The sequence below is a fragment of the Cyclopterus lumpus genome, chromosome 17 (genome assembly GCF_009769545.1).
Source record: "Cyclopterus lumpus isolate fCycLum1 chromosome 17, fCycLum1.pri, whole genome shotgun sequence".
In the NCBI taxonomy this organism is placed as follows: domain Eukaryota; kingdom Metazoa; phylum Chordata; class Actinopteri; order Perciformes; family Cyclopteridae; genus Cyclopterus; species Cyclopterus lumpus.
In genome coordinates, this window is record NC_046982.1 from 16,204,545 (window position 1) to 16,220,807 (window position 16,263).

At 41.5% G+C, this 16,263-nt stretch overlaps 3 protein-coding genes across 8 annotated transcripts; 2 read left to right on the forward strand and 1 right to left on the reverse strand.

Moving 5' to 3' along the window:
• Nucleotides 1-891: 891 nt before the first annotated feature.
• tctex1d1 (Tctex1 domain containing 1) lies at nucleotides 892-2,460 on the forward strand. 3 transcript variants are annotated; one of them, XM_034555178.1, is made up of 5 exons: nucleotides 892-945; nucleotides 1,153-1,305; nucleotides 1,478-1,569; nucleotides 1,901-2,025; nucleotides 2,122-2,460. In XM_034555178.1, exons 2-5 carry the CDS (start codon nucleotides 1,193-1,195, stop codon nucleotides 2,323-2,325), a joined length of 534 nt encoding a protein of 177 aa, XP_034411069.1. In that variant the 5' UTR covers nucleotides 892-945; nucleotides 1,153-1,192; the 3' UTR covers nucleotides 2,326-2,460. The 3 variants fall into 3 exon arrangements, with proteins under 3 accessions (XP_034411069.1, XP_034411072.1, XP_034411070.1); XM_034555181.1 differs by having other exon boundaries at nucleotides 894-933; nucleotides 2,122-2,450; XM_034555179.1 differs by lacking the exon at nucleotides 892-945 and having other exon boundaries at nucleotides 1,099-1,305; nucleotides 2,122-2,450.
• A 1,764-nt stretch (nucleotides 2,461-4,224) lies between these two features.
• On the forward strand, nucleotides 4,225-12,257 carry mier1b (mesoderm induction early response 1b, transcriptional regulator). Of its 2 annotated transcripts, none has more exons than XM_034555173.1 (13): nucleotides 4,225-4,278; nucleotides 5,046-5,070; nucleotides 5,919-6,067; nucleotides 6,279-6,464; nucleotides 6,600-6,729; nucleotides 6,844-6,911; nucleotides 7,111-7,183; nucleotides 7,319-7,470; nucleotides 8,011-8,092; nucleotides 8,212-8,306; nucleotides 8,630-8,757; nucleotides 9,464-9,591; nucleotides 10,490-12,257. In XM_034555173.1, the coding sequence occupies exons 1-13, from the start codon at nucleotides 4,270-4,272 to the stop codon at nucleotides 10,801-10,803; spliced, it is 1,539 nt and encodes a 512-aa protein (XP_034411064.1). In that variant the 5' UTR covers nucleotides 4,225-4,269; the 3' UTR covers nucleotides 10,804-12,257. The 2 variants fall into 2 exon arrangements, with proteins under 2 accessions (XP_034411064.1, XP_034411065.1); XM_034555174.1 differs by having other exon boundaries at nucleotides 8,711-8,757.
• A 448-nt stretch (nucleotides 12,258-12,705) lies between these two features.
• Nucleotides 12,706-16,031, reverse strand: LOC117746209 (UDP-N-acetylglucosamine/UDP-glucose/GDP-mannose transporter-like). Of its 3 annotated transcripts, none has more exons than XM_034555176.1 (13): nucleotides 15,797-16,031; nucleotides 14,674-14,707; nucleotides 14,507-14,593; nucleotides 14,333-14,400; nucleotides 14,176-14,247; nucleotides 14,018-14,086; nucleotides 13,835-13,937; nucleotides 13,644-13,736; nucleotides 13,463-13,530; nucleotides 13,298-13,376; nucleotides 13,124-13,206; nucleotides 13,002-13,054; nucleotides 12,706-12,875 (listed from the first exon to the last, which is right to left on the reverse strand). In XM_034555176.1, the coding sequence occupies exons 1-13, from the start codon at nucleotides 15,967-15,969 to the stop codon at nucleotides 12,775-12,777; spliced, it is 1,083 nt and encodes a 360-aa protein (XP_034411067.1). In that variant the 5' UTR covers nucleotides 15,970-16,031; the 3' UTR covers nucleotides 12,706-12,774. The 3 variants fall into 3 exon arrangements, with proteins under 3 accessions (XP_034411067.1, XP_034411066.1, XP_034411068.1); XM_034555175.1 differs by having other exon boundaries at nucleotides 13,463-13,535; nucleotides 13,644-13,764; XM_034555177.1 differs by having other exon boundaries at nucleotides 12,769-12,880; nucleotides 13,463-13,535; nucleotides 13,644-13,764.
• Between the last annotated feature and the right edge of the window lie 232 nt (nucleotides 16,032-16,263).

Below are 16,263 nucleotides of genomic sequence, written 5' to 3' on the forward strand. Positions count from 1 at the left end.
TATTGTTCATACAACTTGTTGGCTGTATTCCTTTCACTGCATTAGACACAGAATATGCAAACATGTCATGTAAATTTCCCATCCAAAGATTTTCAAAGTAAATATATGTACAAATCAATATAATGTAATACCTGTTTTACTTGGTAATAAAGAAGAGGAAATATGAGACATTTATATCCCTCTCATTTGTTCAAAGATAGAAAAGTATACTTTGAGAATATTGGCGAGATTATAAAATGCCACTGTAATATATGTAATAAGTGAATCTCTCAACCGGATTCACACTGTTAAATTAGGAATGTTTTGTTATTATTCTTTATGATTAACTTCTAGGTTTGCACGGACCCTCAACTCGGTCATGTGGGTTATCAGTCAGGAGAGGGTTTGGGGACAAAGTGTGTGTTAAGGAAACAACCTCACTGCAAGGTCCATTCAGTCCATTTTGTGGGGGACTTACATATCCATGTTGGCTGAAAAGATTAGGTCCAAAGGTAATTCTTGACCTTGGACAAGTGCTCAGATAAAAAAAAAAAGAAATGTGAACATCTTCAAATCCAACTGAAGAAACTCCACTCTGATTAATGGTGTGATCAAACGCTCCAGAACAGCTACTAAACAGACCTGGCTGTAAGATTGTTTCTGCTGTTTCCAAGTTCCAGAATTACCTGAATTTAGAGCCACTAACTTGCTTTTTTATGAGCTTCCAATCATTTTCAGACACATCTCACAGTCTTTGTCAGCAGATGCAGTTATGAGTAATGCATCAGTAAAATAGTGTAACACCACGTCAAACAAACAAACAAACAATCAAACACGTGTATGTTAGTTCAGCAGTAGGAAAGGCCGACAGCATTGGAAACCCCGCCCACTGGCCGATGGCTCGCGGTTGCCATGGCAACACCAAGCTCTACTTCGTTCTGCTCGGCTCAAGAGGTCCGGAAATCGGTAAAACATTTGTCACATTTCTCCAATGCACGACATGGTCTGTAAAGTCACCAGCGAGCGTCACGTCGAAAATAAAATGTTTGCATAGTTTTCACGGGGAACGCTTTGTGTTGTGTTTGATGCGCGCGCTCCACTTCCGGAGTGACGTGACCACTGTGTGTGTTGTTTACCGAGATAATAATGGACTTATAACGTCAACATATTCAGGTTTTGTCATCGTCGTGTAAACACAAGGTCGCGTTAAAAGATGTCCGAGCTGCACCTGCTCAAATCTCAAAGAAGAGAGAAGAGGACCAGCAAGGTGCCCTCAGAGGGAAGCCATCTGCTCAGAAGCAAAGACACAACTGGCAGGGGTAAAGAGTGAGTACACTCTGCTGATAATATGGGCCAATATCCTTTTATCACTGTGTTTGTGTCTTAATCAATCATACCTAACTGGCATATATTTGTTCATGAGGTCAGTCAGCCACAGGGTGGACACATCTTGGGCCCTTTTACTGACTTTTCCTTCTACCGGATTCATGTCTTTCAGCTCCATAAGTACTGTGTCGTACTTAGATGAACTAGCACACCATGATGACAACGCCCGCATGGTCACAACGATGGAGAACACCTTCCAGATGGGTGAGTTCATGTTCATTTAATTTTTGATTTATTTTTATTTGATATGGCTAATTCAGTACTTCAATAATTACATTTTTTAGGTCAAAGTTTAGCCTCCTCTGACTACAAAAATGTGCTACATGCTCAGGAGGAATGGATGGAATAAGATCAGTAACATGTCAAGGCAGCAGGCATTTCAATGCAATATCAATTATGATTTCAATTGTTTGCTTTCAGGTCAATGCATCACAATATTTTTACGAACCAAAGCAACTGCACTTGAAGTCAAACGTATTTGTTATCTGTTATTACGTATCTGATATTGTTGTCTTTGTTTTTTTTTGGACAACAGGACCTCACAAACGCATCCCCATTCCTGCCGTCACAGACATACTGAAGGATGTGCTTACCAATTACCTGCAAGAGGAGAAATATGAAGTAGAATGGTCTCAAAAAATGACAAAAACAATATGTGAGGTAAATAACACTTTAAAAAAGCTCATTCATGCAGCACCTTTTTGAATACCTTTCATTTCTGTTCTATGAGTTTCGATCTTTGGATTTACCCCCCAGGTGATAAGAGCCCGTGTGAAAGAACTCATGATTCCCCGATATAAGATTGTCGTCCTGGTCCACATCGGCCAGCTCACCGGGCAGAGCATGCAAGTCAGCAGCCGCTGTCTGTGGGATGCATCTAATGATACCGTGGCCTCCTACTCCTTCAAGAACAGCTCTTTGTTTGGTTTGGCAACTGTCTACGCTGTTTACTTTGAGTGAATTAAACAGATATTGAATAGGACTCGCACTGGTTATGCTTTTCTTGATAACTAAAGAGTGCTGCTGTTGAAGAGTTTTGTTTTATTTGTTGTATATTTTACCATGTACAAAGTGATAAAACAAGAATTTGTAAGCAAAATTCATGGTGTTTTATTGAATTTTTGGTAGCACGGAAAATCAAATCACATTATCCTAATCAAGTTCTGAAGATTTTATTTTTAAGCTAATGAATGACAGATTGATGATGACCCTCTTGGTGTGTTTCCCTCTAGCAGAGCATGGAGAGGTCACTCCTTCGACAGCCTAGTTGACAGCACACAGATATTAGTGCCTGGTTTTGGTCCCGCCAATGACGGTCTATTGCTGGCTCATCTGTCGTCTTCAGTTTTGGCTCCCTGCTACCTGCCAAGAGATATCGGCCGATCAATTATTTTTATATTAGTTGTGGAATTAACCCCAAAGCTACAAAGACAATTTCAAGTGACGGTGTACTTACCGGCTTGCAAAGCCTCCGTTTCTCCCATCATTCTTCTCCACCTGGATCCTCCGCAGGTGTACACCACGGCCCGCACAAATGACCTGCCACACAGCCTCAGTGTGTTCTTCTTATCCTCAGTCTGAACCTGTGCTACACACAACATGCACAGCAGCATCGCAAACAGGAGTAGGGATCTCATGTCGTTTATCCTCAGAAAACTTCTGTCCTGACCATTTTATACAGTCTGTGTTCCTGTCAAAGCCTTTTATGTAGACTGTCCAGTGATGTCACAGACGTTCCCAAGATGTCCTCAGGTAATACCTGTGTAAATAAGTGTGTATTATCTTTGATAACCATCTGGCTTTTAGCAACGGATGTCCGTCTGGTCATGCGGGATATGTGTGGGAATCTAGGCCATTGAGATGATCACTGATGGACTACATTTTAAGAGAATGTTTAAGAGAAACAATTGCTCTTTTATGTTTGAACTGCCGGGTTTTTATTGCCATGGATTTGGCTAAGTGTAGTTTAATGGATCGCTTGAGATATCCATCCTACAACAAACTGAGATGATGGCTCTATGCATAGCAACATAGTGAAGTGTGTTCCCACTATCAGGAACATAAATCTGTGATTCCGAGAAGAGACAGTTGCATTAACCACGACACTTGTCAAAATTGAACTGTGTCTTGGAATCAAGTTGACCATGAAATAGTTATGACCAACTTCTTTTTTAGATATCAATGGTGGGGCCCAGCAACAAATATAGTTTGTGATATAACTGTATCTTGAATTAACCTTATTAAAGCACATACCAGCAATAAAGTTTAATTAGGGAAATCCATATGTGTAATAAATAAGATTACATATTTGTCAATTCCAGTTTAGACAGTTTCATAATGTGTTTGATGTTTGAATATATGACATGTTAAATTTTCATAAACATAATTGTTGGGTCCTCTTGGATGTATCCTTAATCTGGAAATAAAGCAGCATGTAGTGTTGCCCATGTCATCAGCTTTACAGCCTGGACATTTTTTGGACTTTTGAATGAAGTATCCCATATTTTTATGAACTTGAAATCGTTGAATAGATTTGTCCTCTTCTACGATCTTTTTGGGATTGGTTCTGTTTTTCAAGTAAAAGGTCCCCGGGTCAATACTCCTGATTTCTTAAAACCAAATAACCACATTCATTTTGTTTTTCTCATTTTAGAGCATGTCAGAACATTGCATTTCATTCATTTAAATGAGCCTAAATATTTATTATTTTAACACAGAGTACACAATTCAGACCTACATGTAAAAGTTATATAGTTTTTTTATAAATACAATATTACATGACGTACATAATGATAACTGCACTATATGCTTTTGGAAGCACTATGCGCTTGATACTGCAGGTGGGCGGGGCCCTACATCCGGGAACCACCGCAACCCCTGACGTGACCCTGCAGGATTGCAAACATGGCGGAGGTAAGAAAGTGAAATAAATATTCGGGGTGAAAAATAAATTTATACCGCAAAAATAGTTTGTTCCGTCCGATGCGCACATCGTTTGAGTATCGTGGCTTGAACACACGAAATGAAGAATCCGACGTTTGCGTTGCTAGATGTGAGCCATTTGTTGACACGAGCATGTTTAGTAAACTTCGGCTTTAGCTAACGTTAGCTGCGCGAGCCCTGACGGGAGGTAGCTGCGGCGTTAGCGAGGATACTTCGAGGCTTTCTTTAAGAACGCTGAACTATGTATTTTGACGTTTTGAATTAGATACGCGGGGGGAGTTTCGTGGTGAGAGCAACTGTGCGCGAGTGGGTTTTCGCGTATTACTCGCAGGCGGTTCATCCCAAGCGTAACTTGGACGCGTTAGCTCGATGTGTATAACGGAGATGTAGCTTTCTGTGTGCGTAAGTTAGCCAGCGGAGCCCCCCTCGTACGCACATTAACCGTTAACGTTAAACTGTGGTCGCACGCAGGCGTTTGACTCTGAACCCGCGGGGCTGTTGAGGTGCTTCATACGTTTCCCCCCACAGGAAGTGGAGACAGTCTTCTTTGTTTCTGTCTTCTTTTTTTTTTAACTGCAGTCAGCGTTTCGGATACGAGCGCGCTTTCCCCCCCCCCCATCTGTGTGCCCCCCTGCCAGAGAAGTTGTGCTGCGGCTAACCCTCTCTCTATGTTTCCCACATGAGATCTGTGCCTCTCAAGCTGCTCTTTAACTTTATTTATGTTTTCCGTTTTCCAGCCCTCCGTCGGGAATTCGAGCCCAGGTACTTAAAGCTGGAGTCTTGTTGTTGTTTGTGTGCATGGCAAAAAGTTTCTGATTTTATTGTTCAAACTTACATGTAATGTCACATGTTCCTATTGTGTTTCGCAAAGCAACAATTTGGGCCAAAATGAAAGAACCAAAATCCAAAACGCACAGAAGTGGAACATGTTATTATTTCCAAATTATGTTATCGTCTTGGACTTTAATCACATGTTTAATATTACATTATTTTATTGTTATTAAGTTGTTGACCACGACAAACACAACAATGATACAACAATGATTAACTATTTGTTATTATGTGTTTTCTGATTTGTTTACATCTGTAATGTTTGTAAACACCGATAAAACACTTAAACATGGTTATTTTAAATAAAACCAAAAATCTGCAATGTACCGGTTCGGCAATCCGATTATATTTACCTTCAACTATTTACCATCATGTTTATACCCTGGTATCAGTCCCTTAACTATTTCTGGCAGTATTAAAGGGACCCCCCCCCCCCCCAAAAAAAATTACCATCTGGGTATTTTATCTGAAAGATTTTGGATTTGTCAGCTCTGTTAAACATTAGGCTACTGAAGTAAATAACTAAACAAGGTTTAATTTAATTAAAGGTCAAACATTTCTTCATTAAATATATTAATGTTGCAGATATATAATTACATATACCGGAATAAAAGATTTGATCTATCTTGCCCACCTCTATACCTGAATATATCTAATCTACATATATACAACAAATACTAGATGGACCCTTATTGAATTTGTTCATAATTTCCTTCAATAACTGTTTCATTCAGTCACATTTTGCAATATTGCTTTAACTTTTGGGGTCACTTTTCTAGGAGGTTCAGCAGGTTCCGTTGACCATGATTTCGACCCATCGGCAGACATGCTTGTCCATGACTTTGATGATGAACGTACCTTGGAGGAAGAAGAAATGATGGAGGCATCAGATGAGACAAACGCCAACGAGATTGAAGATCTTGCACGGGTGAGCTTCAGGCTTAGATCATATTTGGTTTTGTCTGTTATAGAAATGGAGCTCAGAATTTGGACAGTATTATCAATCAATTTAGGGATAATTATGTGTCTGTCTTGAGTTTTGAATTCCCATTTCGACCGAATGATTCCTTTAGCCATCAGATTATTAGTTTAGTTTATTTTACAGTTTAGAAAAAACCTGTCTTTTTTTCTTTCAACAGGAGGGAGAGATGCCCATTCATGAGCTGCTGAGTCTGTATGGTTATGGGGGTGGTTCACCAGCAGATGATGATGATGAAGAGGAGGAAGAACCCGAGGAAGAGGAGGATGATGAGGACGAGGATGAGGAAGAGGACCTCGACAACGATGAAAGCAGCAGAAGCACTGGCGAGTTAAAAAGAAATGAGGTAAGTCGATGTTTCTTGAGTCTCTTGACAGTGATGTGGTTTCCAAAAACTAAATGTATTTAGTTGTGTTGACTGTTCTTTGTAATGTCAGCATTGTTTTCTGCATCCTTTTTGTGTATGTTTGTGTCCTTTCAGGTTGAGGGTGTTAAGATCTCATCGGTACAGGGCGATGATGCCCAGGCAACCTCTGAGGTCCGCACACGCTCAGTCAGGTCCCTCGGCACAGCAGAACTCATTCGGCCCCAGAAACTCAAGTACTTTGAAAGTATGGGCCATCTCACATCATTGTCTTTCTCCTCCTCCTCCTTCTCGTTGCAAATAAATGCAGATCGTTTTTTTAATATTTCGCTGGTTAAATGGATGTGACGTTGTATTTCAGGTAATAATGATGCAGAAGAGGAGTCTGATGAAGATGAGGACTATGTTCCATCGGAAGACTGGAAAAAGGTGTGTAGGAACTTTATTTATCAGCGTATTAGACACTTGTACTGCTTACTTTGGCGCTTGAGTCACAATACACTGCCAAAAACATTTGTCAGAACAAGAATGTTAGTTTCTTTTAAATGCTAAATGCCTTGATCAGATGAATTTGTAGACAGACAAATTAAGAATCAGCCAGTCTAAATAATGTGTTTATTCCCAACAGGAAATCATGGTGGGTTCAATGTATCAGGCAGAAACTCCAGTTGGCCTATGTAAATATAAAGAAAATGAAAAAGGTAAGATGGGTGTTTGTTGTCTCACTGCTAAAATCTGTATATTTAAGCTGTAACACTGCAGGTCCTTCGGGGTCTAAAATAACTAAAGTTGATACAACAAGTTGACATGGCATTTTCTATGAATTTGTCCTGTAGTTTATGAAAATGATGACCAGTTGTTGTGGAACCCCGAGTGTCTTCCTGAAGGCAAAGTGGTGGAGTTCTTGACTGAGGCGTCAAGGCGGACGGGAGAAGAGAAAGGAGTGGAAGCAATCCCAGAGGGATCCCATATCAAAGACAATGAACAGGTGACGGCAACATATCCGGAACTTGTGCTGGACGATAAGATTGGCCAATATTTTTCTTACTGTGATCAATCCCACCACCAAAACCGTAATAGTCAAATGTTTCTATTGTTTGTCACCAAAGCCCGATGTACCGTAGATCTCCATTGTTGTCCAAAAAGCCTCCACTGAGCCACTGAGTACTGCGTGACGTGCTCCTTCACTAAGGCCATCGCAGGTCATTTTGAGTCCCCAAATGTGTATCATTCCCTGGCTGAAATGCACTTCTGTACTTCTGTGAAGTTGGCTAAAGACTACAGTACCCAGCTGTTCTAGTTAATTACTGAGCCTTTTTAGGAGATGAAACGATACATTTTCAAACCACTTTTGAAGATTTCTATCTCGAGTAGGAAGGAATGGGCTTTGGGGCCACAGACAGGGTTGGGGAGACGGACTAACACTTTTTGTTTGTTGACATTAAGAACAAATGTTAAAATACGCCAGCACCATGCTTTAAATCAAATGAGTCATGCTGAACGTGTTTGATCATTTGTTTCCCTTTAGGCATTGTATGAACTGGTGAAGTGTGACTTTGACACAGAGGAAGCTTTAAGAAGACTGAGGTTTAATGTAAAAGCAGCCAGAGGTAAGTAGACAATCAAGCTCGTACGACCTTCAGCTCAGTTTGGGGTGATGTTCTGTATTTGGGATTGTTAGAAGAAGACCCTGCGGATGCAAGATTAACACGTATTCTCTCTGCCACAGAGGAGCTATCAGTCTGGACGGAAGAGGAATGTAGACATTTTGAACAAGGACTAAAAGCTTATGGGAAAGACTTTCATTTAATACAGGCCAACAAGGTAAGAGATGTGTTCAAACGCAACATTAATGAACCATTTCTGATTAATGTCATGAATATATATTGATAACATTAAAAAGCATTAAGATAATCATGACATTCATTTTTTTAAATGCATGTCAATGTGTTTGCTGTGTGATGCTCGGGGTTGGAATCAACCTTGTTGCATTTTGAGACAAATCAAATTTATTGTGTTTGTAGATTGTTTGACCTTTGTCAGAATCTCAACAATAATTTGATTTGCCTCTAATTTGAAATTGTACTGAACCTCTTCAGACGATGGTAATAATGGTTATTTCATGTCTGCTGAATTAAATCTTGCAGGTGAGAACTAGGTCTGTAGGAGAATGTGTGGCCTTTTATTACATGTGGAAGAAGTCTGAGCGTTATGATTTCTTTGCACAGCAAACCAGACTTGGGAAAAGGAAATACAACCTTCACCCTGGTGTCACGTAAGTTCAAAATCAAAAAGAGGATTTACAGTTTTGTGTAAATTATTTACAGGAGAAATTGTTTTCTTGTTTCATGTTGATGTGTTTGGTCATGTTGGTTTTTGAGGTGTTTCCCTTTTTAGAAAGATGTTTATTCATTTAAATATCCATCTGTATTTTATTCTGTTGTAATACTCCAGTAAGCCCATAAAATGTATTTATATTGCACGTGAGGAAACACGAGAAGTCTAATGTGCTCTATAAAACAAACATGAGCACTGGGGAGTCAAGACCTGATATAATTGCAATTTATATTGATACATTTGTTAAAATCATATATTTGATGGATGTAATATAACATTAAAGGGTCAAACAGTAAAGAAAAGACTGCGTTATTCCAGCTAAAAGGAATGGAATAGCAGCAGTGACGGCAAAATTAAATAAAAAAGTATGTTATTAAGTCTGAGACTAACCTAGTCCGTGTCTGTCTGAGGGAATTGATTAATTCATTATATAGTGTGGAACAAATTCTGTATGTGGCAAGGTAACTGGTGATACCACCTCAACAGCAAATAGTTTGATTGACTACATGTTTATTGCAACACGACAGCTGGCATTTTAGACCCGAACTGCAGTAACAGAATATCACATTTAAAAAAGAATCCTGAGTGGTGCTCGTGTGTAACGGCTTGTGTGTAACGGCTTGTGTGGTGCTGTGTGTCATCAGAGACTATATGGACAGATTACTGGATGAAACGGAGAGCGCCACGTCCAGCAGGGCGGCGTCGCCACCTCCCACCACCTCCAGCAGCAGCGCCAGCCACTCGGAGAGGGAAGACGGCAGCAGTCAGAACGGTGAGCTGATGAATACACCGATATGAACGCAAAAATAGTTAGTTTTTTATTTTATGATCTAACTAAAGCCCTGGAGTGAAATGTATTCAGATTACCAGTTTAAAATGTCCATGTGCAAACTTGTCTTAGATTTACTGTTTCGGCAACACTATATCTTTCCATAAAGTGTGTCCCTGTGAAGGTCCGTTCACACCAAAAGCGTTGCAAATTTTCACACCACTTTACACGCTGGCCTATTTGTGGTTGATTTGTGCCGGAGAGGGTGCGTGGCTTAACACCATGGAAGAAATAACCACCATTTCTGCTTTGTGCGTGTTGTGGAAGTCCCACAAAACGTCGGACCATCTGACGCCCTTGTGTCTGGGTTCATAATATTATCCGTAGCCGCACACAGCTCGGTGGATTTCACCGACTGCGTCTGGATGACGGCCGCTACCAGCGCTACTTCAGGCTGACCAGTAGCCAGTTTGATTCAACAACGGCAGGACGGCAGTGATGACGGGCGGAGCATCTCACCGCTGATTGACTTCCGCAACACAGCGGCACACATATTTTTCACACGAGTTAAAACATTTCAACTGCTGGAATTTCTCGCGCCGCCTGCCGGAAATCCGCAACCGTTCGCGTCTGCATTGACTTTGCATGTAATCTACTCGCGTGAATACTTTGCTTCGCTTTTGGTGTGAACGCACCATCACTGTGGAAATCAAATGTTGGCAACTGTGGGGGCTTTTTCTTATCTGTAAGTAGAACACTGAACAATGTCCGCAGCACAGATGAAATACAACTTCCCCCTTCTTATTTTGATTTTAGGCGTTATGCCTACGACCGTGTTTTGTAATTTGGGTGATCCAACATTTCAAGTCTCAAACACTCACTTTTCATTTTTCATTGCCAGGTATCGTAAGCCACACTTCAAGTCACCCAGTGGATGGCGCTGAGTTGCCCCCAATAAATCAAGTCAAACCCGAGTCCGTTCAGTCCAACGGTCCCTCCCATCCATTAGAGGAAGCTCCGGCTCCCCTTTCAGACAACTCCAACGGCTGCAACCAACCCAGTGCGCCCAGTCCCGACCAAAATGGTTCTCTGGAGCCTTTGCTGGACCACAGAGAAACGGCAACAGCACACCAAAGGCCGGCCAAGAGATGCAGAACGGAGGCAGAGCCATTGGACCAAAGCGAGGTGGAACCATCCAGAACACAGGAGGACTGAAGGAGTTCAGTGATGTAGACTAATAGACGCTGAATTATGGGGAAACCTCCCCAGAGGTAAGGGGGGGGGGGGGAAGATGAGGAAAGACGAGCCCCGCTTGGCCCGTGAGGGCAGTAGCTCCTGAGAGCAAAGACTCACTTTTTGACGAGGTCAAAGGTCACTGATGAACACAGCCAACCAAACTGTAGCTGGTCCTCCAGGAGGGGGAGGTGGCCTCCCCGTCCCCTCCAACCCATCCACGAAGAGACGGCCCGCAGAGCTCTTCCCAAAGTCCCACAGCTCCATCGTCTCCTACTCAACATCTTCTACCCATCGTCTGTGTTCACTTTTTGGAGACTGACACGTTTTGCCAAGAATTTCCTTTTTCTATTTGTACTCATAGAAAATAAATCACCTGTGCTATTTTTTTACACAAGAGATATTTATATTTTTTAACAAAATAAAACTATGATAAGTAACTGCTGTCCAAGCTATTGAGAACATACATTTTGATGAAACGGGGACGCGCGTTTTAATCGATTATATGCTTAAATTGTCAGAGGGCGAACACAAGATGAGTGAGGCCGTCACCGGCTCGTTTTAGTTGCACTTTGATTGTATGCTTCTCATCTTTATTGAAGAGGAGTGGTGTCAAACCCAGCAGAATTACATTTTCACTCCTTCGTAAACCCGCTCCAGCCTCTCACGGCTGTTTGTTTGATTCTGATAAATAAACCAACGGGTTAGTCCCCCCGCTGGTTTGTTTGTGTAAAGCAGCTGACATCAGTGATGTCCTGTATTATAACTCATCATGTAGGAGATCGCTGTATTTTTGGATTTTCATAGTCGGTGCTTTGCTCAACGCTTTGTTTTTACTAGACAGAATGTCCGTTGTTTTTAATGTAAAGTTTGTATAGATTTCTTACCTTGAGCAGTTGGTACATTTCTTTTTTTTATTTTATAACTGTCTGTTCATCTCTGTATGTTCAGGTCTTCCTTGTAGGCTGCTGTGCTTTTTGTTTAGAAATCCTTTGCCTGTGTTGCTCTGAGATGGATGTAATAAATAAAAAAAGTAGCCATTCCTCTTTCACTCTCTGTTTGGCAGCACTTTCCATTCCTGTGGAACAATCTTGCACAATCTGAAATGTTCGTAGCAGAGAGCATCATCTTTTTGTGCAAAGAGCCTCCGCTCACTCAGCTCAACCAACACCGTCGTTCCTCAGCGAGTGGATGTCCAGCAGTGGAACCGGCCAGGTTGACCTCGGCATGTGACCTGGGAGACCTTCCGTTGTTTTGGTACAGTCGCCGTTCAGCTCGATGCTCACGTGTTTTACTTTGAACTTACATTCACAAATTAAGATACGTTTGTCTCAATATTGTTGATCCATGTAGTCTTTTCTTTCCCTTCGTTGACGACGATGTCTAGTTTTGTTTTGTTTTTCTCTGTAAATGACATGAATAAAATTGTATTCCAAGACTGGCTATGAATGGAATAACATTGGCCATATTTAATAAATGTATGAGTCTGAGTTGTTGTATTGTGAGTTTTCAAACTGCACACTTGAATACAACAAAAATAACTTTAATTTGGTTCAAAATTATTTTATTTTAATTACAATACTCAAATGCCATATACAGTATATGTTAATATATACTGGCCTTGAGCAAAAACCCATATTAATTTGATTACGCTGTTAAGAAAAATGTCAACATTGTTTTGTCCCAACAAGAAAAGGTCAGAAGATAACACTTTCAGCTGAGCCGGCTATAGGACTATTCTTATGCTCGGAAATTATAAATTAAAAGCCAGTGTGGAGAAATCAGAATGATTAAAGTGATCAATAATTGAGTATTGTATTAAAATAGAATTACAAAAATGTTCATGCAAAAAGGCTCATGACTTTGTATTAAATCAGTGAAATATCATTATGAAAAAGTGAAGGCACTTTGTCTTTATTAAATATATAAAATTGAATTAAAATATACCTGTGCTTACAAAATGCATAAAAATAAAATGTTTGTCAAACATTTTGACAGCTTAATAAGAGACAGACAATCGCAGTTCTTCAAAGTCGGGTCTCCCTGGATTACGCCTTTTCTGTTGAAATTTATACAATTATAATACACATTCAGCATGTTCAATTTGTGCATAAATTGCAGCTTTAAAAAAAAAGAAATTCTAGGGAGGTTTTGATGCCAATTATTCAAAGTGCTCTTACTTGTTTGCTCCTGTGTGAAGGTGATGTAGGAGTACACCAGGCTGCCAGCAATGCTGTGGGACACACACAGAATCAGTCCCCAGACTGAAGAAACACAGCAGCACAGTTTCAATGAGTCGTACCTGATGTTTAGGCCTATGAAGTTAGTCCAGGTGAATATGTAGTCTCCTCCAAACACCATTCCAATGTAAGTCACGAGGATATTCTGCAGGAGTCACCGACAGAGTCACCGCACACATCTGCATGCATGAATGTTAACGGCCCGCAGAGGGCGGGACCAGCGTGTTATGACGCACCTTAATACAGCCGACGATGGAGGTGGTGAGGGCCGAGTTGTACTGCGTGCACAGCATGATGGAGTACATTAAAATAAAGCTGCACAACACAGTGAAGAGGAATTAGACAAGAGCAGCACGGTGGAATATTACGTAGGAATAACCAAGGCTGGATCTAGAGTTTACCCCATGACACAGGAGAGCACAAACTGCACAACAAACAGCCGATCGGACCATCCACTATACTCCAACCCCTGGACTCAAACACACACAGACACAGAGGACATTCTCACGTTGTTGGACACCTAAATCGTTAATTAAATAACGTAAACATATTTCTGTGAAAAGAATAAGAAGTATTACTTACCACTTGCAATTCCCCTGAGTAGTAAGCGTATGCCGCGGTGGGGAAAACCATGATTAAAGCATTGTAGTAGAGAAGCCCATATTTGCCCAGCTCCTGTCGGAACAGCAGTGTACACACACGTCTTTAAAAGACACGATGCAGCACAGAAGCATCGCACACGGCGAGGCGGTGTGATGGGCAGCTCCACTCACCTTGGAATCAAGTTTCTGCTTCACGTACGCCCCACTGGCCGCCGTCAGGACATTGTTCATCATTATGAAGACGTATCCTTCGAGGTCGAACGCTAGATCAGCGCTACAAAATGCACAAGCGGGCGAAGACACAAGTCAAGACGTGAACCGGACGATGTCAGTTTAAGGGTGTGGCCGTCTCACCTGGCAGCAATAAAAGCACCGAGGACCATGGTGAACACTGTGATCTTCACCGGCGCAGAGAAGATCTTCCTGTGATGAGAGGAAACGGGCTGCAGTGATTGAAACCCTTCATCTGCGGGTGCAAGAACATTCTCGTGAACAGTGTTGACTGAACTTACTTCAGCAGGAGTCCCTCAAACATCATTGTGAGACAAATGCTGAACCTCCTCAGAACTGTAAACATGGGCAAACTAAGACAAAAAAGGAAAAAACGTGGTATATGTTGCCGTTTTATATGAATAAAATAATAATATGCTAATGAAAAGAAGCTCTAACTTGAGTCGCTGTGTCCCAAAAAGCCCTGATATTTGATTCCCGACATACAGAAGAGGCAATGGAAACATCTGGAAAGACACAGAAACACATTAAATAATAAAAGCAGTGTTTTTGACCTCATTATGAGGTTCTTCTAAATATCATGTTTTAATGTCAACTACTTCACGGTCTCACCTTGCGTGGTATACTCGTATCCACATCTGGAAACGAGATAACACCCAACAGCTTCCCAGTCCTCAGAACTACAATTGTAGCCAACATCTGCAGAGTGAAGAAGAAAGTGTTTCAGGCTAGCTTTGGGGAACAGGAAGTATCTGAGACTCAACTTAAGACTAACTTACTTGGCCGATTCCAACACATGTTGACGATGGAAATCTGTAAAACATGCAGACAATAAATGAGGAAAACCACTTTAGAGAGAGGAGAGAGATGGAGGAGGACAGAGAGAAGAGGGAGATGGAAGAGGACAAAGAGATGGAGGACAGAGAGAAGAGAGAGATGGAAGAGGACAGAGAGGAAGAGAGAGAGATGGGGGAGGACAGAGAGAAGGGAGGGATGGAGGACAGAGAAGAGAGAGATGGAAGAGGACAGAGAAAAGAGAGAGAGATGGAGGACAGAGAGGAGAGAGATGAGGAGGACAGATGGAGGACAGAGAGAGGAGGAGAAGAGAGATGGAAGAGGAGAGAGAGAGAAGAGAGAGATGAGGAGGAGAGAGATGGAGAAGGAGAGAGAGAAGAGAGATGGAGGAGAGAGATGGAGGAGAGAGAGGAGGACAGAGAGGAGAGAGAGAGAGATTATGGAGGAGAGAGATAAAAGAGAGATGGAGGAGGACAGAGTGAGAGTGACATTGATCATTTGAAGCTTAATTCAGTTTCTGGACATCTTTAATCTAAAAAGTAAACCGTTGACGTAAAAGTAAACAAGTTAAACGGCCTTGGACTTCACGGCCTGCAGCATGTGGGATGAGCGACATCCTGGAGCTGATGGGATGCTACTTTGGACTTTAAGATAAGTCTTGTTTACTTTTTTCCCCTCTCAAAAAATACTAAAGATTACATTTTTTTAGAAACCCAAATAAGCACATAGACATGGATGCAGTTAATTAGAATTGGCTCCACTGAGACCACCTACAACATTAAATAATGTAACTTAGTTCATTATTAAGACTGTTAGTTGCACAGAAATGGCCACTGTGAACTACTGATAGCAAGATCGTTTAAATCAGAGTATAATGACATGTTTTATTGCATATGAATTAAACTTTACATTTGTAAGAGGGGACATTTTCCTTCTGAAGACCTCAAATGCTTAAAGAAATGTTTTGGTTGGAAACGAAGAAGCGTTTGCTTTCATCAAATTCCCAAATGAACGAGTTTAAAGTCCGCTCTCCTTCCCCTGCGGCGTCGCTCACGCGTCCGAAACGAAGCTCCCCCTCACGGCTGCGTGCTACTTCGCACCTTTTACCTGTAGCTCGTGAGGACGCTTTTGTTGACGACAACGATGAGGAAAGAACTGACTCCGTAAAATGCCGCTGCGGACAGTTTCAGGTACAGCGTGGAGTCTTCCCCGGAAGTGTCGGACGCTTTCTCGAGCGGAAAGTCGCCTCGCTCACGTCGCCGTTTGTGGAGCGCAGCCATAGTTGACGGTGATTATCGATTACGTTGAAACGGAAAAGTATACGAGTTCTTCTGCACATGCGTAAAACGATCTAACCGAAAGTGACGCGGAATTGCCGTCGACGATGACGGAAACGGAAAGGAGTGAACCATCTTGACCCAACAACATCCTCTGAGCACTCGGCAGTAGAGACCGGCTCTGGTGACCCCTCACAAATACCAAAATACATTTTCAATGGAAAGACAGATTCCATTGTTTCTGTCGCACATTTGGTCAAACCCAAATGTACTTATAATTACTCTAACTTTGCTTGC